Raw genomic sequence first — 19,903 nt, forward strand, 5'->3', positions numbered from 1 at the left:
CTTAGCCTCATTGTGGTATAAAATGTCCGGGCAAAATGCGGGCCGCAAAGCCTAGCACTTTTGATGCTTATGCTAATATAGACCCCTTACAGAGTTACCGGTACTCCAGATTCTTTCCTGTCTTACTAGAAAGAGTTATTATGTTCTAATTCTTATCGCTGACAAGTGTCATTGACTGAATATTTTAGCTCGGTTGTTCAATAAATAGATAATTTTGCTTTCCTTAAAAACGGTGACGTCATGCACGAAGGGGCTAACCCATGTTTAAACCGATGGGACACTATACCCGAACAGGGCCATACCAAGCTGCCCGCCTAAAAAAGTGCAACTTACAATTTTTAGTTGTATGTAATGTCATGTTTATAAAAATACACTGTACCCCATTCAAGAAACATCACTGTCCCCCCAGTGCCAAACATCACTGATTTTAGCAAAGATTGCTGGAATAAGTGGAATTTCGGGGGTGTTCAATAAAATTTGCCCATCAGGGGCCGGTTGTATAAAGCCCGTTTAGCTTAAACGGTGGATCAGTCAAAATTAACTTGAATATTGTGCACTGAATATGTAGTTGTAAACAGTATCTTTGAATAAAACGATAGACTTGCTTTCTATTTTGAACTTAACAACCGTTTAAGCTAAACGGGCTTGATACTACCGGCCTCAGATTAAAATGTTTCTAGGGTGCGTTTGCCCTCTAGCTCCCCGCTTGTGCACTCACCTGCATGGACGCCATTGTCAGGTTGCTATTAATTCAAGTCAATTATTTTAAAATTTAGTCAGAATTTCGAAATTTATGAAAATTTATTATATTTGTTAAAATTTAGCATGCAAATATACGTCGACCGTTTGCATTCCGGCCTGCTGTCACTGCTGTGTGACTTTATCATATTTTACTCCGCGTGGGCCAGTTTGATCATATGTAGGTTTTCAGCCTCGGTTCTAAAATTACGCTATCCACTCTACCTTAATAAACATGGCAAAATTACCTTTTAATTTGCTGGAAGAACCTGAAACACGACAGCCTTCGAAAGTACGCATAGTATTGTTTATATTGGTTATACTGCTGCTGCTTATGTCTGTAGCCTTCATTGTACTGTATGTCGTAGAGAAGACACAGGAGAAAGCGACCGATTTATCAAGTGAGACAACCATTAATGGGACATGCATATCTCGTGGTTGTGTCACTAGTGCTGCAGGTATTGTAGAACTATTCCGTTTATTTGATATGACTATACACAATCATCACCCGAACGATTAAATGCCGTAATGTTTTAATACAGAGTTTAGCCCGCCAACAAATTAATGCATTTAGTCTCGCTCTCTCATAGGGTTTGTTCGGTGACATGGTTTTGGATTATAACTTTGAGCCCGAAAAAGTGCGTTGTTATTTTTGCCTATTTTAGTCTGTTTAATTTTGTGAAATAACATTGACGTCCATGTTTACACGGTTGCAACCATGAGCATTAATATAGTGTTGAGCATGAGTTTGACGGGAAGTATAGCATTATGGCGTAATCTTATCAGGATTAACATCCCACTTGTGATGTAATATTAACGATTCTTAACGCATGAACAGGTAAATAGCTATAATATACAGCATATATTGTAATTATGGACTATGCAGTACTGCCAAGTCAATAAGGCCATGATCCGCTTTTGTATAAACTATAAAGGGGCATTAATTATTTATTAATAATGCAAGCACATTTCGAGGTCAGAAAGAGGTCAGCTTTGGCATTAATTAATTGGGCAGACCATTGGCAGTGATATTGCAGGAAAGAGGGTGCCAACAACTCAAACAAGGCCCAAATCCGCCCAATAATCACAATAAAAACATTTTCACAGGCTCTAATCAGCTAGCTAACAGTAACTGACCATGCAGAAATAGCCTTTATTGTTGCAAGCTTGCCTGGACTGATATAATCATTTAATCTTTAAGTTTAAAACTTAGACTAACTTGATCTAGATAATTACAACTACATGGTATAAAATTAATATCATAACTTTCAGGCTATACATTTTGTGAATGCTGTCTACCCTTAGCGCTTATAGATGCACTATGCATTTTTGGCATATTCAACACACCAGAAATGTGTGAAAGTGATGCCCCATGATTTTCTTTTTACTGAGTATATTCATATGAGACTTCAAGATTACTTAATTAACTAGTAGTTGTTTATCTAAAACCGGCTCATATGAGATCATGAAGTTATAAGATGCCTAGACAAAAGGCATGCTTGCTTTTCAGGTCCTTCTTACTAAGAGTAAATTAGGTTTGAAATGAAGATTCTAATTTGCAATTGACTGAAAAACAAATGCCTGCTAAATGCTGGAGTTAAATGAAATAAAGAAAATGATTCAAATGTCAGTTTTGTTTAACACCTGGCTTCTGATTGGTTGATTTTTGTACTCGGATCAGCTGGAAACAGTGAGAATTTCAGTTTGATATGCTTCCTTTCTAGGTTTCACCAGCCCTTCTTCTAGGTTTGCCTGCCTTTTCTCTGTTTTACCTACCTAAACTGCCTAGTTTCATCTTCATATCTTTTTTGACACTGCTCCTTGTCCCAGTTTAGTCAATCCTTCTCATCCTAATGACCTGCTTTCAATTTCATTTTCACTAACCCTGACCTTGCCTTGTTCCCAACTTCCTCCTAGTCCCACCAAACTATTCCAGACCACCAATTCCTCTCTCAAATTAACAAGCCTCACATACAGTTGACATTTCTCCTTCCTTCCATAACCACCACCCATTCCCCATCCTTTTTTTTCAAATGACCATCCTTTTTTGCCCAATGGTTATTCACCATGATAAGCAATTCCTCTCTGCCACCCCCCTGACGATTCTTGGCCATATCTACCACCCCCTGTTTTTCATCCTTTTATTATTAACTGTTTTTCAAAATTATACTTAGACATGATCAGAAAGCTTGACGAATCCACGAAGCCATGTGATGATTTTTATCAGTACAGTTGTGGTGGATTCTTAAAAAGAACTCATCTACGAGAAAATCAAGATCAAAGTGGTGGTGACACTGAATCGGCCGAATTCATTCAGTATTCTCTGAAGGATATTTTCGAGAATGATAAAGTAATGTTAGATTACTCAAAGGTAACTCCATAATATTTCAATTTTATTGGTATGTATTTCACCATTGTATCTAGAGTATGGTGGTTCATGATATCATCGGTGTTGTAAAAATGTATGTTTTTTAAAAAGTGAATTAGTATATTAATAAAATAAATATATATATATATTTAACAATTAGACAACGAGTCCGAGTTGGCTTCGCTCATAGACAACGAAAGCGAGTTGTCTAATTGTTTTAGTATACACCCTGTGCCTAGATATATTAATTTCGAGAAAATAATCAATACACCGCAATTACACCGAAAAATAATTCAATTTTATACGGTCGCGCTATCGAAATTTTCCCAACCGTGCACCATCACGAATAGACAATGGTTGAGTAGCCAATCAGAATATAGGATTTGTAATAGACATTTAGTCGGGTGTATATACTAAATATATATATATATATATATATATATATATATATATATATATATATATATATATATATATATATATACAGGGTGTATCAAAAAAAATGTCCCAAATGTAAAATTTTCGTTTTTCAGGATATTTTGCAGAATTTGGCAAATGTTTGTGTTCCTAGAGATAGTTAAGACTTATCTGGTATACCTAGGCCAAGTTTGGTTTTTCATTCACAAAATTATGTTACCGGGGGGGTGGTTCCTTTCCACTGATATTGAGAGGGCTTGCGCGCGAAAATGTGAAGCTGAAATTGAGATATTACTTAGCTGTCTAAAAGTAGGAAAGCTTTTTAATAAACTGTCAAAGTTTCAGGAAAAATAATGCATACTGGGAGCAACGCGCGACTCCTAAAAGTGGCAAATATTTCATTGCGCGCAGTGGATTAAATCCATCGTTGATTTTAGCGTGACCGATTTCATGCAAGGCTGGGCAAATGAATAAATTAAAGCGAGAAACTGAACACAAAAACAAAGCGATTTAATAACAAGATTTTTATTCGTGATGTTAATCCTCAACATTTCCACCATTTCTTTCTATGCAAACTGCGGCTCGTCTGAGCATGGTAAACACTGAACGGCGAACCATTTGTCTGTCCTGCCTCAAATTCTCCATTTTGTTTGAAATTCTTTCTTGCAAATCGCCTACGCTACCACCGGCAAATCTAGGCGAGTGGACAGACGAATGGTTCGCTGTTCAGTGTTTACTATGCTCTGACGAGCCGCAGTTGCTTAGAATGAAATGGTGGACATGCTGAGGATTAACATCACGAATAAATCGCTTTGTTTTTGTGTTCAGTTTCTCGCTTTAATTTATTCATTTTCCCAACCTTGCATGAGATCGGTCACGCTAAAATCAACGATGCGTTTAATCCACTGCGCTCAGTGAAATATTTGTCACCTTTAGGGGTCGCGCGTTGCTCCCAGTATGCATTATTTTTCCTGAAATTTTGACAGTTTATTAAAAAGCTTTCCTACTTTTAGACAGTTAAATAATATCTCAATTTCAGCTTCACATTTTCGCGCGCAAGCCCTCTCAATATCAGTGGAAAGAAACCACCCCCCCGGTAACATAATTTTGTTAATGAAAAACCAAACTTGGCCTAGGTATACCAGATAAATCTTAACTATCTCTAGGAACACAAAAATTTGCCAAATTCTGCAAAATATCCTGAAAAACGAAAATTTTACATTTGGGACATTTTTTTTTATACACCCTGTATAAATAAAATACTGGTGATAATGATAAATATTCAATGACAATGACGTTGAGTAGGGGAGACAGGATACTGATTAGCCGCTTTTTCACGACTTGATCTAGGATAAAAATTCAGCTGTCTATAAAGCCTTCGTATTTTACAAGTCCTGTATGAATGAAAGTTACATTAGCGATGCTGGAATGAAGCCAATTTTTGATGTGATAGAAAAGTATGGCTCGTGGAACATCACGAACAAAGACTGGAGTGAGGATTCTTGGATTCTTGAAAAAACTCTAGCGAGAATGGCCGTCGATCTTTCAACATTCACATTTCTAAAATTAGATGTAGCCCGAAATATTTTGAACACCAGTAAACCCTTTGCTATAATGGTAAGTAAAATTCAAAATAATTAAAGTGATCGTTCGTTCAGCGAACAGTACTGCTCATAAGTTAAAGAGTGTCAGATCCCTCTATGTTAAGATTGCCCAAATTTTGCATGTTTTTTTTTGTTCATATTTATTTAGAAGCGCAGGGAACATTAATATATAGTGTTAGTATTCAGAAAGCACATCGAATTTAAAAAGTATACGAAGTTCGAAACGTAAACAACCCGTTTGTTTAAATACGGACCTTACTTTCACCCTAAGGTTACGCTATAAAAGCAAAAGCCAGTGTTCGGCCTCTCAAACTCTTTCTTACTGGGCTTACCAATAAACGGTATTTCCCAAATAAGCATGGTTGCTATTTTTACCTTTGGAGTGGTTTGTCTTTTACCGTGTATTGTAGCCTGCTTCAGAATTTACCTCTGCCAATTGCCCTCGGTGCGAATAATGATGGGAATATTAAGATTAAAAGGTGCAATTTAGGGGGAGATGCGAGATTTTAAATACGCCCGGGAATGCATATGCGAAATTGAAGTTGTCCCCCATTGTGTCATGGACGTTGTGTGTTTTTGTACGTTTTGTGCAAGTGAGAGTTTGAGACGAGTTGAGAATGGTAACTAGCCAACGTGCGATTGAATGAATTAAAACTTTTTTTAAATTAATTTGAATTTGAAAAGCAGTTATTTCAAACTAAGTTTCAAGGTGAATCTGTGACCTCTAGGGGGTCCATATTTCAGTATATTCGACCTTACCAAGGTTGAATTTTACATATTCCGCGACCTTAGCCAGAACGAAGATAGTATATTCCGGTATATTCGACCTTACCAAGAACGAAGATACCAATTTTACATGCGATATTTTTAACTATACTGCAATAACTCTAACGGGGTGATACATACTCCGAACTAGTACCCTTAGAGCTTCGCGCTGGCACGGGGATAATCTATACACGTAAATTTGGAAATTTTAACAATACCTGTTATAACTATCGCACCGCCAAAACTCGTATTATGAAAAGAGCGCTCAACCTTCTCCATATCGCTATTGACTCTTCCTTTTAAATCTCGATTATACACGATGTAAAAAGGTAAAACCAAGAGAATGGCACAATATAAGGCAGAAGTTTCTTAAATTTCATTTCTCAACCCGCAGCAGCCCGATTTCCGCCCGACTGCCCGCTACTCATTTTAAATTTAATACTTACACAAAGCCTCTACGAAAGAGAGTGATTCGATTGTGTGTCTGCCCTCTTTGTTACAGGTCAGCAGAGGAAACAGTGGCCGTTCGCTCAATTTTGATAAAAAAGATTTTCCCAACGATATTCCTAAAATCTTCGAGACTGTTCAGGACAAGGTGAGTCTAGTCTTAGGTCACCTGCAGCCTTTTTCACGCATCGGAAAGTTATAAGCGTACAAACTAAACAGCCGTCGGAAATTAAAAATAACCAGAAAAGTAAACGAAAATACTGGGAAAAAATACACATGCAATATTGGTTAAATGTTGATAAATGTTGGATGGACTGTGTTTTGACAAAAATCTATCATATTTGCATTAAAATTTTATTTGTAAACACATTGTAATTCGTTTTTAATTCGAAAATGTGTCATTAATATAACACCAAATCAATGAATGAAAAAAATGATCTCGATCACTTCATGGTTGGCGAGTGCATGCGTGCGATCTTTATGTACGAGTTTTGAAGGATCGCAAAACGAACGAGTGAGCGTAACAAACGAGTGAGTTTGCGATCTTTCACAACGAGTCCATAATAAAAAAAGGAAGCACTCGCCAACCACGAAGTAATTTGTGTAATAAATGGGTATAGAGATCAATTTGACAACGACACGCTTTTAATACGCAAAAACACAGCAAGGAACAAAAATCGAAATTTTATGTATCAAAACATATTTACTACCATTCAAGTAAATTACCTTGTAGACACACCACTTAATTAACACTGCAAAGCTTTCTGTCCGTTAACCCGGGCCTTCATCAGTGCAATACCTGAGTACTTATATATTGATATCACCATGCAAACTTACAAGAATATTATATTTATTACCGTTCAGTTTCTTTACAATTTTCTTCAATAGAAGTTAGATATTCTTTCCGAAAGATTTTATAATGTACTGAATGTGAAAATGTCTTGAATTTGAGAATTATGTTTTGAATCTCACTAGAATTTCTCTTTATAAATAAACTGCCGCCAAAATGACATACGAGAATTTTTCACGTGTGAAGAATATCGTACGTCCAATCAAAAGTCGTGTATGGCATTTTTTCACACGTGAAAAAATCGTACGTCCAATCAAATTGCATCAGTGAAATACGATTTTTATTCCATCATTCTACTGTGCATAAATCTCTATACACATATAATAAAAGATCATTATCATGCTAATAATAGACAAATAATCATGCGCTTGCACGATAGTTTTTTTTGTCAAAGTCCCGCCAGACTTTTATGTGATATTTTCTACCTTTCTGGCCTTTTTCAGTTAATTGTAGGTTTTTTTTAGTTTCTATGCAAATATCTTTCTGCTTTTTTGTTTACTGTAGCAAAATTAATAATTGTAATGCACTACGGAGTGCAATTAATGCCAAAATCATACGAGTGGTTCGCATTAATTGCACGATATAATTGATCTATTACTTGTTAATAATATAAAAAAAATCTGTAATCAGAAAATGCAAGTTATTGAACTTCGATATAATTATTACATTTTTATCACAACAATATTTCGTAAATAGTACAATATTATTAAAACTTTATCAAAATTTTTCTTCCGCAATTCATATTTTGTATCCTGATTGGTGATTGGCTGGTTTTATATACTATAGAGTGACTTCGACAACGACTTCGACGAAAACTACAAGACGTTTATGTCAACGATATTAAAACTGCTTGGAGCTAGCGACAGCATTGTAGACGATGAAGTGGAGAGAATTTACCAGTTGCAGGAAGACTTTGGAAATGTGAGTATGATAGTCGAGTTATATGATTCACGACCTCCTATCAAATGTGCATCATAAGCTACTAAAAATACACGAAATAAAAAAAACAACTTCTCAACGTTTTGACCTTCTTCAGGAACGTTACTATGACGATTTCACTGACATTTTAAGTCTCCTGACAAAGGCATTTAGGTTGAAATATCGAAACGTCAAATCAGGGCTATAAATACGTTCACACGGAAGCGGACGAATATTGATGTTTGCTTAAATTTATCCGGTTTCCTCATGTGAACACGTAAACCTGAGTCTTGGTCCATTTTTACCGTGTGCTAGCAGCTGGACCGAACGAATTCGATGACGGTTCCAAATTTCTCCATTCGCGTGAGCACGAGGATCTGTATGTATACGGAGTGCTGTCGTAGCCTGACCTTTGAGTTGATAATAGTTTCTCATCCATTTCAAATTATGTGTCAGAATAGGATTACTCTTTATGTATAGATAGTTGTTTCTTAACAACTCCATAACCTTTTTATTTGTGGGTCAGCTTTTCTGGTTTATTTAAAGGTAGATTTAAAGGTAGGTTTATTTATAGTGCTGTAGATTAATTCATTACTTAACTCAGCTTTTTTGCTTGCGAGGTATTCTATGCCAATTCTCAAGAATTTATACTCGATTCTAAACGTTGTAGCGAAATTATTAAATTTTGTTGCTATCGCCTATTTTTTACAGGTTGGCACAACTCCTCTTGGCGAGCCAAGTGAATATCACGAGAAGGTGAAATTAATGACACATGAGGAATTAAATCGTTTCACATCGTTTAAGGTATTTCATTGCCTGGCCCTCTTATATTTTTTTTTATATTATTGTCTGCCATCCTACCTGTGCGACGCAGTGATAATTCGGTTTTAATATTTCAGTTTAATTGGACTGTGTATTTGAAAGAGGTTTTCCGTGGTTCCGGGAGATCACTTGGGCCCAGTGAAAAAGTGATGCTGCAAACAAATAATGTGAAAAATGTTATTGACTTTATTGCAGACAAGCCTAAAAGGTATGCATTCATATCAAATATTGTAAATATATTACCATTTGCGCTCAACTGGTCAGTGTCCAACCTCATAACCAGGGCCCAAGAGAAAAAACCCTTGGTACGAGGTTGCGTTTGTTTACGTTTCCAACTTTTTACGTTTCTCGAATAAATAATAATAATAACTCGAAGTAATGAATAATTTAATTTCTAACTATAAAATAAAGCTCCAAGTTTCAAATACCAGCTGTAACAAGAAAGTGCAGAAGTTTGATTATTTATTGATGTAAAAATAAAAGACTTGTTGAAATGAATATGAGTATAATCAATTTCAGTAAGTATCTACCTAATATGGTAAAGTTTTGTGGTTGGCTTTTTGTAACAATCATGAACAGTGTTCATTAACTGTTGTTTTGACATTCAATTTGTATAGTTCACTGTGTTTTATTGTTAGCATTAAACAATAGAAAATTCGTATAGTTAAGAACCGAATCATTATTCTACAATGTGTAACTTTAATTTTGATATAAATTTGAAAATATGTTTTTCTGATAATGCCTAACATGGCCTGTCAGAACCAGCTGAATAAATCGGTAAAGTTAGAAAGCTTTTTCCAATGTTTTCGATTTATTCGCTGATAAACAAACAATTAACTCCAAACAACAAACGTGAACGTGCTGACTGTAATTACAAAGGTGATTATCGAAACTTCTAGCCACTAATTGGTCGAGCGATCTCAGATGATCACGCGCCGATAATAATGCACCTAAGCTGGCAGAGCGGCTTTTTCAAAATGTTTCTAATTTTTAGTTTACTCGCCAATACTATGATGTGGAATGTTATCCGAGGTCTGTTACCAACACTGCCTATGTCGATGAGGAATGCAGGAGAAAAATACGAAAAGGACGAATATAAAAAACAGCCTGATCCCAGGTGGAAAACGTGTCTCAAATTAACAAAGGAATCATTTCGATATCCCGCGACGTTATTGTACGTGAATGAGCACGTGCCAGAAGAGACCCTGGCAACGGTAAGATAAATGACTGATTTCTATTTAGCCGTGAATGTCGTGAACATGTCAAGGTGGCTGATGTGATTATTTCTTGCATGTGTGTGCAGTCATCAATGACCACGATTTGAATACGGAAATAAAACAAAATTTACACTCGGACTATTTCTCATCGGTGAAAGTGACTTGTTCACTACAATTGCAAACTTGGCTTAAGATTTTTTCCCGTTATTTCAATTTCTCCCAATCTCCCACACGTGTTTCTAGAAACACAGGAAAAATTTCTTTTATAATATAACTCGAGAAAACGATTTTACACATTTTCTTAGTCAGATCAGTTATTCACTGAAATAAAGAACGAGTTTATCAATGGCTTGAAGGAACAGAAATGGATGGACGACAAAACCCGCGCTAACGCCCGGCGTAAGGTTAGTGGTGTGGTCTTCACCGCATTTCTGTTTTTCGCGAAGATATTTAGTAACATTTTGTAACCCTCTTACTCTGTGGAGGACTCCGATTAATCCCAAATGCATATTGTATATTAATTATGGTACAATTCAAAAACACCTCATCAGGAGACTTTATGCGAGGGAAAAATAAAGGAAAGCTAGAAATATTCCTTGTGAAATCAGGAAATGGAAAAATTAAAACAGGAATTGGAAAAATAATATTTCAAACTCTTATGATTTACTTTGTCCCTCGCGCTGCCTCTACCGACTTCCCTCACTAAGGGCTTTAGGTCTAAACCTTAGGTAGTTGTTATTCCACGTGAAGAGAGGGTATTCGAAAACGCTACCGCGCTGCTCCCTGGATATTTTGCAATATATCATATATTCTTGGTTTACATATGGCGTCATAATCTTGGTTGACGCTACAAAGTTTACTTCTGCTTTTCAAGAGAGCAAACTGCGTTGATTTACTTCTCCTTGTTTATTTTGTAACTGCTTATTATCTCTGTCGTATTATTGGGTGGGTATTAAAATACAGCAACGGTGAAAAAAATTATTTGTGTCCACGTTTTGACAAATCAACCAAGATGGCAGCAATTGCAAACCAGCTATAAGTTGTGATTGTATAGCTCTGTCGGTGTGTGGCAAAAAGATATAAAAATGCGCTTAGGAATTTTAAAGTAATCTAGTCTCAAATTTCTCATACGTTTGAAGCTTAAAAACTTTGCCAATATCGGACGAGCCACCGCGATTGCTGTTATTTTTAAACATCATCAATGGCATTAATCCCTAATACATTTTTAGCTAAAGATGATGCGAGATAATATTGGCTATCCACGATTTATAAAAATACCAGCGAAGCTAAACAAGGTCTATGAAAACGTAAGTTGGCTGTCATTTAGATTTTCCCTCGTATATTACCCGGCCATCGCATTAACTGTGCAAGGATACTGTTTCCAGGTTAAAGTTGATAAATCTACGCTATTACAAAACCGGATGAGTTCTTTAAAAAATGTAATGATGCAAAAGATTTATATGGCAGGCAAACATCCCGACAACGATAAGTATGTTTAATATTTAAATCCTCTTTAAATCCTCTTAAAATTTAAATCCATCCGCGTTCCAACTTGAACGCTTCGGCACTGTGCCAACTTCAAGGAAACGAAGATTTACGAAGCCATAGAAATAATGACATGTAATACTATTTAACAATTATCCACATTCAATACCTGAACATTATTTATGCAAACCCAGGAATTCCTGGGAATATAACCATTTGAAAGTGGTCAAAAATACAACCATCTAGGTTTTGAGTCAAAATGACCAATATTTTATGGTTAATATTATACCAAACCCTCAACACGAATAGAAACAACGAATTAGATCTTATCTCAGAACTTACAGTCGAATGTTTGATAAGTTTAAATCAGTATATCTCTTTGTGTTTCTTTGTAGATTTCTCGTTGATCTTCCGCCTCTTATGGTCAATGCTTTTTACTATCCCTTCACAAATGGAATGAGTAAGAATTTCGAGATGTTTTGAAATTGTGTTTATTTGAGTTTTTATTCAATGGTGACTTTCGGCAATTCTGCACGCTTATAACTATTGTTAACGGAGGGCTATAGTAGGAAATATAATGTCTCTTTCTGTTATCACCTAAATTGTGATAACAGAAAGAGACTTTATATTTCCTACTATATAGCCCTTCGTTTCAAACCATGCAAGCAAACCGTTTCCCATGTTAGCCAGGTCGAAGATTTTACTATATAAAATGACTCAGATGGGTTGATAGCTAATTATTCTATCAATTGGTACAAAAGTCATCGTAAAAGCTAGTGAAGTACCCATCCGCTGTTTTTTTTTGCTTTACATGAAGAATGCAGGTATAACGGTTTGCACATGCATACTGAATCCACAGTTGTAACTGCATACTAAATATACCTGAGATGAATAACGATATTTATTTCTTTCGTTCATTCGTTCTCATTCATGTTATTACTCTCTTATAATATTATAGCCATCTTAGCTGGAATACTACAGCCACCTTTTTACAAAAAAGACACGCTAAAGTATGAATAGCATATGTTATTTGCATATTTTTATTTCTACTTAAATTTCGCTTTGATGCTTCTCCTGTGATTATCTATTTATTTAACATAGGCGTTATAGAACAAAAATGCATTCAGTTAAAAGCTTTTGGTGTGAGAAAAACGTTTTTCATAAAAAAGGACATCTAAAATTTTTTGTGAACTTTTCTACTATGATGACATTGGCATATTTAAGATTACATATGAATTGTCAAAACGCAAATTTTAAAGTAATGAGTACGAAGTGATTCGAAATAATTGCAGATTTTGTGGCGACGCAATTTCTCTGCATTAATATATAAATTAGGAGAATCGTTTCAGCAAAAATTTACTTCTTTACAGTCTCCCGAGATTCTATTGTGTTATAAAACAAGGTCGAGAAATTTCTAAGAAATGTATAATCCTCCTTCTTCATAAAAGTTCGCTGCTGTTGCATGTATAATAAACCTTTTGCCTAAAATGGCTCAGTGGAAAACAGGTATATGTATATCTTCGATGTGCCTTCATGCTTCATTGCTGAAATATTTTTTTTCCAGAGCGTTGACTTATGGCTCCCTTGGTATGATAGTTGGTCATGAGATAACACATGGATTTGATAAGGAAGGTATGTTTTAGATTCTGAAATTACAATGGTTATTTTAACTGATTGACGAAGGAGAGGTCGTCGATCGCGGTATATGTATAGTAAAAACAGATGTTTAGCTCTAGAGCATGTTAAGCTTGGATAGTGTATCTGTTTAGGAGAGTGTATGCTTATGCTTCCTATTTTTTTTTTACCTAATTTTCTATTATTTTTGTACCATTTGGGAAACTACAATTTCTCACGAGGGAGTGTACATGTTGGATTGTACGAAAGTATGGCGAAAATGAGCGTTACAAGAGTTTTTAACGGGAATGCATGTATTATAAACATGCTATGCAAAAACGTGCGCAATGCAAGCTTAATACCAGATCCACCCAAATTATTATGAAAAAATTCCGCTAATCTGGTGTTCTACTCGCCGTGAAATGCAAAATTGTTTAGTACCTTTTTTTCAACACCCTGATTTCCACAAACAGGTAGTCAGTACGATGGAACCGGGAACGTTAATCAATGGTGGACTGACAAATCAAAGGAGAATTTCGTGAAAAGATCGAAATGTTTAATTGACCAATACAGTAAAATTAAAGTGTTTGGTGTACAGGTTTGTGTTTATGTGAAATGTGATGTTTTCGCATGTCAAAAATGAAATTATAGTTATTGTTGTCTTTAAACACAAACTGCAAACTATATAGGTAGTATTTCTCAGTTCCGGCTATCTAGAAGTTCGTTCATTCATTTTGTTCCTTTTTCGTAGGTATAGTTACTGCAAGGTGCTCTATATATATCGCGTATATGCAAAGTTAGGTTTTCTTAGAAGAGCGTGTCTTTTAATCAATTGCACGAATTTTTAGATTAAAAGAAGTTGATTTTATTAGCGCATAACAAATAAGTTCATTTATAGAAGAATGTTCACTGTAAAATAATAATCTTAGGTACAAGGCAATGTCACCCTGTCAGAAAACATCGCAGATAATGGTGGATTAAAATATGCTTATAGGGTAAGTTTAAATTAATATCGGAAAGAAACTGGATGTTATTTTACTTGTATATGCGTTACATTTTTGCAGCTTATTTCAGGACATAGTAATTATAAACAATTTTTGGATGAGGCTGACAGGATATCCAGAATAATTCAGGCAGATAACATTGACTGAGGCCTGAATTATTTTGAATTTTCTGCGAAAGCCAAATTTAATATTTTTTTATTCATGTGATTTCGAAAAAAGCATAAACAAATGGTCAGTATTCAAAGACATTTAATAAAATTGATGCTCAAAACATTATTTGTATAGTCCGCTGAAACCTGATAGATTTTAAAGTTTCCGTTGAATACATCGAGCCTTCCTTTCTTCAGGCCTCGACATGAAATGTTTCCAGGTATTTTACGAGGGTGTTTGCTTCGGTAATTCTTCCATCTCCTGCCTTGAAATTGATGCGAAACGAGCACTCGTTCTTGCAGCCATTGTAAATTTCATTATGTAAAAGATAAAACAAGCTCGCAAATTTCCTGCGCTTGTTCACGATAAGCGCGTGCACGGACCAATAAACTCCACAGAGAACAACCTAACCGCTGAAAAATATAGCGCAGACACCGATGGATATCTGAAATTATCCCTATATACATTTTCAGCCCAATCAGCAGACGATTACACTATCTAATGAATTATAATATCTGGTATGTTTTAGGCATATCAAAAATGGCGGAAAAGAAATGGCATAGAGGCTAATTTACCAGGACTTAAATTTACCAACGACCAACTTTTCTTTATTAGTTTTGCGCAGGTATCAGCATCATTTACTTTTAGTTTATTAAGTTAAACGCACAGAAGATGAGCACAATTAGCTAGGTTATAGCATATGAATTTATTGGCACTATACGGCTCTACCCGTGCCTAATTTTATTAGTGCTCAGGCTACGAATATAAAGGCCGGGCAAGCATGAAATAAGCACGGGTACCCATTAATATTTAGTCATGCCGTGCCGATAGCCCCGTTTACGCTACACTCGAATTATTGGAACGCCACGGCTAAATGGGTACCCGTGCCCAGCCATTTTACCCATGCCCGGCCTTTGTTTTCGTAGCCTGAGCACTAGTAAATTGAGCCCATAATAGTTACCCATTTTAGCCGTGCCGTGGCCATAAATCGAGTGTAGTGTAAACGGAGCTGATGAATCGAATGTCGCAGGGGGCGCAAGTTCAAAAAAAATTATGGGTTGTGTCCAATGTTCTGGGACCGAATTTGCACTCCGCTGCTACTGATTTTCATTACAGATATACTGATATAATTATGGAAATCACAAAAATAGACCAATAGATATTAAAGCAGTTTTCTGACACGGAGTAGATAATAAAAGAGAAATCTTGCGTCAGTACAACGACACTGCAATAAAACTAACAATGCGTGTTTTGGCTATATATAATTGACTTATGAGTCATAACTCATATGACTATGAGTCATATGATTGGTGACTACTGACTAGCAGGACCGACTAAAGAATTTTGGGCGCCCGAGGCCAAATTCTCGTTAGGTGCCCCAAAACCATTGCAAAAAACGCCATAGTAAAGGCTCTGTTACACCGTGCATTTTTTCTTGCAACTTGCAAATGAATGCAATTCTGCTTTAAAGAGATGTAAATTAAATAGGAGTCTTCAAAATGTTATTTTAAGAAAGTATAATAATCACAAAGTTCGGTAGTTAACAAATTCACATTTCTCAAAAGAAGAATTGCATTGCACGTTGCAAGAAAAATTGCACCTTCTAACACAGCCTTAAGTTCATGTAAATTTGAACTGTTGTAATGCTGTAATGCAAAATTTTGAAATTTTGGAGTGAAGCAAATGCGATTTCTGGCGTTTTGGGGATGAAATTGTTGCAATGTCGAATATATATTTGCATTACCTGAACTATAAATAACCCAAAACTTTTTCTGAAAGATGACTATATTTATTTCCAATGATAGAAAAGCATTCTAAAGAGGAAGTTTTGGAGTTTTTTAGTCATGTCATGTCATGGAAAATATATCGATGTTGTAAACAAATGAATCTGTTACGAGCAAATATAGCGATGTTACAAAACAATAAATGTTATTAGTCAATATAACGAAATGTACAAGACTTTGTACGATCCATCCTGACTGCGGTTTCGAGTCTGCAACACACTCCAGAGGCGCCTTCTAGGCTCCTTGCGCAGAGCAATTTTCCGCAATACGATTCCTTGCAGGCAGATCTAACCATCACTTCCAAATTCCTCGTCGTGATCGTAGCATCTCAACCAGCACTCACGACAGTACTTCGTCAAGACAACCAGCCACATGCACGGCCCACGGCGTCTCTCAAACGACTTTAACCCTTTCCGGACTACTTCTGATTTATTGTTTTGTTACATCGATATATCTGCTCATAAAATAGATTTATGAGTTATAACACCGATTTATTTGTTTACAATATACATAAATTGTGCATGACATAAATATATGTGTTTTGAACATTTTGTCCCTAAAAAACTTCACAGGAAGTCGGTCATAGAACATAGCTAATCAAATTATGATTAAATTGAACTTTTTTCAATACATATGTCATTAATAATTAAGATTCAACTGTCTTGTAGGTGTGGTGTGAAAAATATAAAATGGACAGTATCGAATTTCTCATTTCTGGCAGTCATTCTCCTAATCCTGTGAGGTGAGTAGAAAACATTGATAGCTGAATAGTAACTATAGGAAGTATACTAGGAACCGCCGACCACCACCCTTTTTTTAATTTAAGGGTGAGGGTTCCTGTGCACAATTTCCCTGCGTTCAGCAAAGCATTTGGATGCACGCCGCCAAAAGATACGTGCGCAGTGTGGTAAAGAGTTCTATTGCGGTAATTATGAATGGTATTCCTTTATTATTGCTCTGCATAATAATAAAACGAGGTTAGATTATGATTAATTTTTATTTATGTTCAAACGCGAGCAAAATGAGAAATGAAACGGAAAAAGTTGAAAGTCAAATGGGAACGTCTTTGAACGTTTGTGGTCAGAGCAGCATGCACACGAGAAACGTGGGTACACTAGTTCCAGCTCTGTATCTATTATTTTCTCTGTGATAACATATAATTTGGATTTAGAGCGGAATTAATACCCTGCTCGGCGCTTTGCGCCGCTCGAGGCTCGCACGACAAAAAGCACTGTCGAATGGCATTTTTGTTACAAGCAAGCATGCAAGCACGGCGATCAACAACAAGGAAAGTGTGTTGCTGCCCTTCGTAAGACACCGCAGAAATTGATATATTTGTAAAATTTTAATTCAAAAAACTCACTGGTTCACATGTGTGCATTTCTGTTATGCTCTCATTGAAAATACTACTAATTAAGTTAAATCAAGTTTAAATTCTCTTTCTCGCTTATCAAAAACTTTTATCAGCTGTAAAATGGCCATTAAAGGTTATTATTTAAAATAACCATACAAGGTTATTTTATTTATTATTATCATTATTACAACTTTATTTAGTGAGGATAAAACGTAACAGCAAAAGCTGACAAACTTGTGGTCCTCCTAAAATTCTAAAATTACAGACATTATAGACTAAGAATGTACAAATATTAGATATATGTACAAATATTAGATTATTATGCATGTGTAAAGTTAAGTATTAAAAATCATCGTTTCAAAGTTATTAATATGTTTATATGTTAAAAAAAATAAGAACGTAAGACTTTATTAAAAATATTTAATGTTTCATAAAATGCTCATAAAATGTCAGTGTAAAAAAATGTCATGGTGGTCATATTTTCATTGCTTGTAGCTATTTAGATATTTACTTTCTTTTGGGCTCTTGAAATTCTTACGTATCACGAATGTAGCCCACCATATTTGATGGCATGAGTCTTTTATTTAACTAATTACTACAAATTTTTAAACTTTAAAAGTCTTTCAAAATGTCAGACTTTCAAAAACATCGGCTATCGAGATACACTGGCGGTCAAAAAGAACTGCTCAAATGTTGTTATTACCGTGTGTAACGGGAATCGTGACAATCAATATTTTACGGTCAAAAGAACTGCTTAGACACAAAATCTTGAAAAAGGAACAAACATAGGAGAGGACTTCATAGGCATTATGGATAATTCTCTTATTCCAAGCAGTATTTCAATAATGTAATGCAACCTATCACACTTCAAAGATAATCAAGTAATGGTTTCAGGAAAAGGGAGTGACAGAAATGGATTGGCTTGCACGGTCAAAAGACTTTAACCCTATTGAAAATCTGTGGAACAATGTCAAGGCCTAGGGATAGTGCAAGAGATTCATAAAGCGTCCATGATTTATGGTTTGCTGCATAGGATGAATTTCGTTTAACTAAGATTACCACCTTAACAGAAAGTATGCCACGCCGGTGCATGTAAGTCTGTCAAAGGAGGGCAACAAAATATTCATATTTCATATAGTTTAGCATGTAATCTAGTCTTTACTCGTATATGCTGCTAGAGAGACATGCATTTACGCTCACGATAATTTGAGAGCATTTAAACTTATTTTGAGCAGTTCTTTTTGACCGCCAGTGTATATCCAGCGTATATCCGATACTGAGATCTAATTACGTGACGTCAAAAGCTGGGTTGACGCTTTAAGAATAACAATTAGATGTTTACGCTTTAGTTTAGAACTCTTACAATTCAAACGCTATAATTTGAGACACGTGCGATTCTAATACCATGGATTCATCACTTCGCTGGATCGTTAATTTTAAGTTATAAAATGAATTTTCACCCAGCTTATGACGTAACGCATATCAGAGCAAGAATATGCTTATCCAACATGGCGGATGGAAGACAATTCCATTCGAAAATATCTTGAGAAGTAATAAAGTTAACAAAAATCCGTAAACTAATTGTATAAATAATCATGACGTTGTTTTAAAATACCCAAAGATAATTTTTATTGCCGTATCCCTTTAACTGCAGTTAGTTAGACGTTAACTAGTCTTTTATACAACTGGCCCCTGGGAGATTCTCCGTTGATTCCTAATTGAATATGTTTGGTTGCAAGTAGCTACCCGATCAGGAAATTCCCCCCATAAAATTTCGGGCTTTTCATTCTGTTTCTCGTGGTCGTTTCAGCTTCGTGCATGTTTTACACAATTCTCATTAAAACTGTTTGTATGGAACTCCTGGACAGAAAATATTTGGTAAGTAAATAATAAGAACTTACTGACTGAGAGTGAGGTCTGTACGGTAAAATATCAAACCGAGGTCGTGCTGTATTGACCGAGCGAATAGCGAGGTCAATACACCAAGACCGAGGTTTGATATTTTACCGTACAGACCGAACAGTCGAAGTTAGTAAGTTTTTTATTATATGGCATATTTCATGCAGACATTGTAATGATTAATTCTTTATGAGTAATTTTAATGATCAATCTCATCCGGGCACACGACACCAAAACATCGGCCTAAAGTGAAAAAAACCGCTCTATTTTGTAAAATATAAATTTATTATTTTTATTTCAAATTCATTATTTTCCGTTTAAGAATTTAATCTGTTTTTCAGTTTAAATTTAATTAGTTTTTGCCGTGAGTTTTGCCTTGTTTTCACAGGGCAATAAGAATTGCGTATTGCCCGTGGGCAATACGGGGAAATCCGGACCTGTCAGCAGCCAATCAAATTGCAGAATTA

The 19,903-nt window shown here is 35.6% G+C and overlaps 1 protein-coding gene across 3 annotated transcripts; it reads left to right on the forward strand.

The window, feature by feature from the left end:
* The first annotated feature begins 846 nt into the window (after window positions 1-846).
* Window positions 847-19,364, forward strand: LOC114532968 (endothelin-converting enzyme 1-like). Of its 3 annotated transcripts, none has more exons than XM_028554553.1 (20): window positions 847-1,196; window positions 2,913-3,109; window positions 4,874-5,140; window positions 6,395-6,487; window positions 7,976-8,110; window positions 8,819-8,911; window positions 9,007-9,137; window positions 9,924-10,143; window positions 10,452-10,550; window positions 11,376-11,453; window positions 11,532-11,635; window positions 12,027-12,091; window positions 12,590-12,641; window positions 13,196-13,263; window positions 13,719-13,843; window positions 14,175-14,240; window positions 14,929-15,024; window positions 16,852-16,925; window positions 17,010-17,108; window positions 19,348-19,364. In XM_028554553.1, exons 1-19 carry the CDS (start codon window positions 974-976, stop codon window positions 17,092-17,094), a joined length of 2,271 nt encoding a protein of 756 aa, XP_028410354.1. In that variant the 5' UTR covers window positions 847-973; the 3' UTR covers window positions 17,095-17,108; window positions 19,348-19,364. The 3 variants fall into 3 exon arrangements, with proteins under 3 accessions (XP_028410354.1, XP_028410353.1, XP_028410352.1); XM_028554552.1 differs by lacking the exon at window positions 19,348-19,364 and adding an exon at window positions 17,738-18,288; XM_028554551.1 differs by lacking the exon at window positions 19,348-19,364 and having other exon boundaries at window positions 17,010-17,727.
* The last annotated feature ends 539 nt before the right edge of the window (window positions 19,365-19,903 follow it).

The sequence above is a fragment of the Dendronephthya gigantea genome, unplaced genomic scaffold (assembly GCF_004324835.1).
Source record: "Dendronephthya gigantea isolate DGI-Jeju-01 unplaced genomic scaffold, DenGig_1.0 000082F, whole genome shotgun sequence".
NCBI classification, from domain to species: domain Eukaryota; kingdom Metazoa; phylum Cnidaria; class Anthozoa; order Malacalcyonacea; family Nephtheidae; genus Dendronephthya; species Dendronephthya gigantea.

What these genes read in the sequence shown, in the direction of transcription:
- LOC114532968 (XM_028554553.1), top strand. Translation starts at nt 974, where the DNA reads ATGGCAAAATTACCTTTTAATTTGCTGGAAGAACCTGAAACACGACAG. An exon ending in TTGTGTCACTAGTGCTGCAG is followed by an intron (nt 1,197 to 2,912) that starts GTATTGTAGAAC and finishes AATTATACTTAG; the next exon opens with ACATGATCAGAAAGCTTGAC. An exon ending in GCGCTAACGCCCGGCGTAAG is followed by an intron (nt 10,551 to 11,375) that starts GTTAGTGGTGTG and finishes ATACATTTTTAG; the next exon opens with CTAAAGATGATGCGAGATAA.